The following is a 5,646-nucleotide window of genomic DNA, read 5'->3' on the forward strand; positions in this document are numbered from 1 at the left end:
CTTCACCTTTTGGGTATTGAAATTAGTGTGTATATGTTGTAGGTACATGTGATGTTGGCAACTGATCTTCTTGCCCGATGGATCATTGGGTTTCTAATTCAATACCTAAAGTCCTTGAGTCTGGAAAGCATCAATCCCATTTGGTTTATAAAACCATGGGTTTTCATGTATTAACTATAAATGAGATTTGGTTTTGGGGGACCAGGTGTACGTTAAAGGGTCTTAAAAGGAAAGTAGCTAGTGAGCTGCTAGATTAAAATACTGAAGTAGGAATTTCTTCTTTTCAAACAATTTGTCTCCGAGGACCAAAACCAGTAGTGATAGAATTTCCTCTTTTAGGAGGAGTAAGAGGAACTTTTTCTAGTTCATTTTTGATGACCCAAATTGATCACACGATCAAATGAAAGAAAAGGAAGCAACGACCATAGCGATGGAAGAAACTAGGGAGATTGACCATTAATGTATCAATTTCGCAGTGGCCTTGAGGGGAAAGAGAACAAAGGATCTAAAAATTTCCTGTACACGAGAATCAAGCAAAGAGCCAAGAGCCACAAAAAAATCCACCCCAATCTGCCATCACAAAACCAGAAAATCAAAAGGAAATAAAACCCATTCGGTTGAGGTTCATCTCAAAGTCAGAACTTCCAAGAATCAACAACCAAAAACAGCCCATAACAACAAAGATCATAGAAGTTCTCATTTTCCAAAATCCACACCCTAGACCCAAAACCTAAATCGCAAATCTGATACGTTAATAGGGAAAGAAACCAAAATCAAAATCGCTCCATGATTTCCAGTTGTCCAACAGAGAAAGAAACCAAAATCAAACGAAAATTATCAAGAGAAATTCATAGATTTGAATCACTCCATACATATGGTTCAACAAAGAAAGAGAAAGATGAGAGTACCTGCGTCGGGCTTGAAGAGTGAAGCTCGGCCGAGAGAGAGATGAGCTATGCAGGTGAAGGAGAATCAGCAGCTGTGCGTGAAGGTGAAGGTGAAGGAGAGTGCGTGAAGGTGAGGGGTCGGGGGGGTTGGTTTTTTTTTGTAATCAGGAGAGTGTCAGGTTTTTTTTTGTAATCAGGAGAGTGTCGGGTTTTTTTTGGATTGAGCAGGGAAAATGGTTTACGAATTTAAAAAGTGTAAACCATTTTCAATAGAAATGTAAAAGTTTTTTGGTCAAACCAAAAATGATTTCGGTTTGACCACCATTTTACGTCGTAGTAAACACCGTAAAATGCAGAAAATATTTTCTGGAAATCATTTTACGTCGAAGTAAACGGAGCCTTAATTAGCAGCTTCTGTAGGCCAAGAAAGAACCCAAAGTTTAATAATAAAAAAACAAGAATTACAAACACGTACGCATGCATACACACAAGAAGATGAAGAAGAGAAAATTTCACTTTAACGTTGGAAGATAATTAGCATCCATGGCATGATTTATTAGCAAATGTTGCAATTAATAAGTCTTTTTTTTTTTCTTTTTTCTTTTTTTTTTTTTTAAAAAAAAAAAAACTTAGGAAGGAGAAGATTAGACGAATATCGTTATCGTGCCTTCTGCGCTCCCCTCCTTCAAGCTGCCATGAAAGGTAATTGGCGGGATGCTAAGGCTTTTCTTGAGAAATACCCTGACTACGTTAATCGTCCCATAACGATAGAGCAAGCGACAGTACTTCACTGTGCAGCGGCAGCAAAAAGAGCCAATTTTGTGAAAGAAGTGTTGAAATTGATGACACCCAAGGACTTGGAATTGAAAACCATAGATGGGCTTACGGCCCTTCACGTTGCTGCTAAAACAGGAGTTGTGAGAATCGCTCAGGAGATGGTTAAGAAGAACAGAGAATTGCCATTGATCCATGATGGCAATGAAAGAACACCACTTGATCATCCCATTGTAGCAGATGATGATGGTGATGAAAGCACACCACTTCACGTTGCAGCTTTTGAAAGAGATAGAAATATGGTTGATTATCTATTGTCTGTGACTCCTTTTTCACAATTGACTACTCGTCAACGCATTCATCTTCTTCTTGATATTGTTTCCGCTGGTTTTTACGGTATGTCCTATGTTTTACTAATTAATTGTGTTGGATTATCTTTGTTTCATGTCTTAGTGTACGCATTTAGCTCTTCAAAATTCCTCTAAATTTAACCAAAAAAGTTTACTTTTATTGATTTAGCTATCCACTTTTAAACACCATTAAGGTAAATATCAAATTCTAGATCATCTTTAATTTTGATCTTTAAATATTTCTTTTCATTAACTAAATATTATTTTTTATTGGTAAAACCAATTAACTCTCAAATTACAAAATTTGCCTCTTTAAAATATTAATTTTTATTTTTATTTTTATTTTTGCCTATTTACATTTTGCCTTTCACTTTTGGAGAGAGACGAAGAAATATTATTAAAAAATTAAATAATTTTCACTTTTTGCCTCTTCATATTTGAAGAGATAATCGGACAAATGTTAAATTTAACATTGAGTTCAGAGTTTTTAGATGAATTTTTTTTGTGAGTTAATGTTAAAATTTTAGAGTAAAACCAAAAATAAAGAGCTCTTTGAATTTTCCTATCGGAATGATTTTTATACACTTCTATTGCAAAATTAGCAACCATATGGATTTTCGAACCAATTAATTCCTCTTCGCAATTATAAGATTTTTTCTTTTCTTTTATTTTTTTTGGACAGATATAGCTTTAATAATTCTGAAAAATGATACGCACTTAGCAACTGCTGACGCTGGCGGTGCTGCTTGTGGGCGAAGAAGAGCTTTGGAAGAGTTGGCCAGAAATCCATTAGCAATTGGCAGCGAAAGTCAGATCTCATTATGGAAAAAACGCTTAAATTCCTGTTAGTTTGTCTCCAACTCAAATTAAAATGCTTTAATTGCATGATACGTATATAGTTAATTATAATTATACTCTTATCAAAAAAAAAAAATTATACTCTTATAATATAATAGTTAATTCATAACTTTTCAAATTAAAATATATTGGAAATTACTAGTTGTAACTAAATCACCACTCATGTCATATTATCATAACAATTTGGGAAAAGTAGACATACTTTCCTCAAACTACTATTTCATTGTCAATGTTTCTTCCAAGTTACATGCATTAATGGAAAAAGAAAAAAAGAAGTAATGTTATACACCTGATATTGTAAAATAAAAATGTAGCATTTAATGCATTACATGAACTTTGCTTTCTTCTTTTATAAAAACTTTCAGTTGAATCAATATTTCTTTATACCAAACGATCTCTGAAATATATATATATTTTTTCTTTCTAATCTTAGGTCACAAATGGATCTATAAAATTGGTTTGATTCCGGCATGTTTAGGTGACAAATGGATCATCTATAACAAAGCTTTGATGCGAACATATGCCCATCAGTTAGTTGAAGAGCTCTGGAAACCTTCCTCACAAGAACTACAGATTCATGATCAAATGACTTTACTTGTTGAAGCTGCAAAAGTCGGAAATGTTGAATTTCTAATTATAATTATACGCTCTTATCCGGATCTCTTGTGGCAATTAGTAGATGAAGAGCATGGGATCAGTTTATTTCACAATGCTATAATGCATCGGCAAAAGAGTGTGTTTAATCTAATATATGAGATAGGTGCCATGAAGGAAAAGATTACAACCTATGTTGCCAAATGTTGTAGCAAGAAGCTGGACATTGCCCAAGGTGATAACATGTTGCACATTGCTGGAAAATTGGCTCCGTCAGATCGATTAAATACCATATTAACAGAAGCTCTTCAAATTGAAAAAGAGTTTTTGTGGTTTCAGGTGAGTGTTAAAATTATTCAACAATTTTTTTATTTTTTTTTATTTTTTTATTTTTTGTATTTTCACTTGTTCCGTTATACCTTGGTTACTGTAGGAGACAGAAAACATTATGCCGCCTTCATATGTGAACATGAAGAATATAGAGGGTGAAATACCTAGGGATATATTTAAAAAGAAACATCAAAATTTGCATGAAGAAGGTGAAAAGTGGATGAAGAAAACAGCAAACAATTGCATACTTGTGGCAACATTGATTGCTACTGTGGTTTTCGCAGCACTCTTCACTGTACCAGGTGACAACAATCATGAAACAAAGAAACATGACACAGGAAAACCTCTTCTTTTGCATAATGATTGGTTTACAGTATTCTTCATATCAGATACGATAGCATTAGTTTTCTCTTCAACTTCGATATTAGTTTTCTTGTCAATTACCACATCACGTTACAGAGATGAGGATTTTCTCAAGACAATACCTGTAAGGTTGCTGGGTGGACTTGCTGCACTCTTCATCTCTATAACAGGCATGGTATCAGCCTTTAGTGCAACTTGCTTTTTGGTATATTACAGCAAAACACCTTAGGCTCCCGTGGCTATAACCGGTTTGGCTACTATCCCAATAATTCTTTTTGTCCAAGCACATTTTCGACTTTGGGTTGATACAATCAAGTCAACATATTGGGTTACATTTCTTTTTCGGGCACATTTACGTAAACATAGACTTTTCTAATGGAAGATGCTTGATCAATAGAAAATGCTGAATGCAAGTCAAACAAAAAGGAACAAAAGTTGTCCCAGGTGATCAAGAGATTTCAAGCAAGGAAAGCAGGGCAAAGAAGAGAGCAAATCAAGACTCTGAATTGATTCTCATTTGATTATTTTCATAGATTTAAGACTTTTCCTTTGGTTTGTGTGATATATGTATATATACATATATTTGGCATTGTATTTTTTTTTACTTTTTTTTTGGCATTGTATTTGGCATTATATTTGGCATTGTATTTTCCTTCATTGATTCAACATGCACTATATATACCTGTTTGTTAACATACGTTTCACTCAAGGCGGTGAGTCTCCCTCATGGACTGTCTCAAGTTAGATTTTTTTTTTTTTTAGTTGTTTTTCCATTTGTCATTAGGTTATTAAATTTTCTCAATTTAAGAAAAAATAATGAAAAAAAAAAATAATCTAACGCAAATAGTGAATCGACATAATATTAAAGACATAAAAATATGAATGAATCTCTTGTATCCTTATATCACTTCAAGAATAATGTAATTTCTAAAATTATCATTGATTTTGTGATTAATTATTATTGAATTTTGACCAAATAATTAGTTTCAGGAGTATAGGAGTATGTGAGAATATTGTCTTTCACCGACATTGTGAGATGAAATCGGATCCCCTCTTTATGGCATTTTTCTTCTCTCGTCTTTTGTTGACTTTTGTTACTTTTCTTCTTCTCTCTCCGGTATTCACGGGCTGCTATCTTTCACTTGCTGACTTGTTTCATATTGCCAAAAGCAATTATTCCCTTTGGCTTTGCACGCAGCTGGTTTAATCCGGGCTTCAACAAATAGTCGTATTTTTTCCTTCTTTGTTGTTTTCTTTTCTTCTTCCACGTTTCACGTAGACATATCTCTCTCCATGTTTAACTATTGGAGTAGTAGGCCTCAAGCTGCTGGCTTCTTCTTTCAATGCTAGCTGGGCTTTGATTCATTTGACACTAAATGAAAACACATTTATTTCTGTTCACTGCTTTTTTCCACAATTATTTGTGCCCATTCGTTTTGTCAACGATAATCTCTCTCTCAATCATACTCAATATATAGATCCTTTTCTCT

At 33.9% G+C, this 5,646-nt stretch overlaps 1 protein-coding gene across 1 annotated transcript; it reads left to right on the forward strand.

Annotated features, from left to right (window-relative positions):
- Positions 1-1,582: 1,582 nt before the first annotated feature.
- On the forward strand, positions 1,583-4,385 carry LOC132169275 (ankyrin repeat-containing protein NPR4-like). Its single transcript, XM_059580335.1, has 4 exons — positions 1,583-2,057; positions 2,694-2,819; positions 3,348-3,802; positions 3,897-4,385. The coding sequence occupies exons 1-4, from the start codon at positions 1,583-1,585 to the stop codon at positions 4,383-4,385; spliced, it is 1,545 nt and encodes a 514-aa protein (XP_059436318.1).
- The last annotated feature ends 1,261 nt before the right edge of the window (positions 4,386-5,646 follow it).

The sequence above is a fragment of the Corylus avellana genome, chromosome ca2 (genome assembly GCF_901000735.1).
Source record: "Corylus avellana chromosome ca2, CavTom2PMs-1.0".
Taxonomy (NCBI): Eukaryota; Viridiplantae; Streptophyta; class Magnoliopsida; order Fagales; family Betulaceae; genus Corylus; species Corylus avellana.

What these genes read in the sequence shown, in the direction of transcription:
- LOC132169275 (XM_059580335.1), top strand. Translation starts at nt 1,583, where the DNA reads ATGAAAGGTAATTGGCGGGATGCTAAGGCTTTTCTTGAGAAATACCCT. An exon ending in TGTTTCCGCTGGTTTTTACG is followed by an intron (nt 2,058 to 2,693) that starts GTATGTCCTATG and finishes TTTTTTGGACAG; the next exon opens with ATATAGCTTTAATAATTCTG. An exon ending in ATTAGCAATTGGCAGCGAAA is followed by an intron (nt 2,820 to 3,347) that starts GTCAGATCTCAT and finishes CGGCATGTTTAG; the next exon opens with GTGACAAATGGATCATCTAT.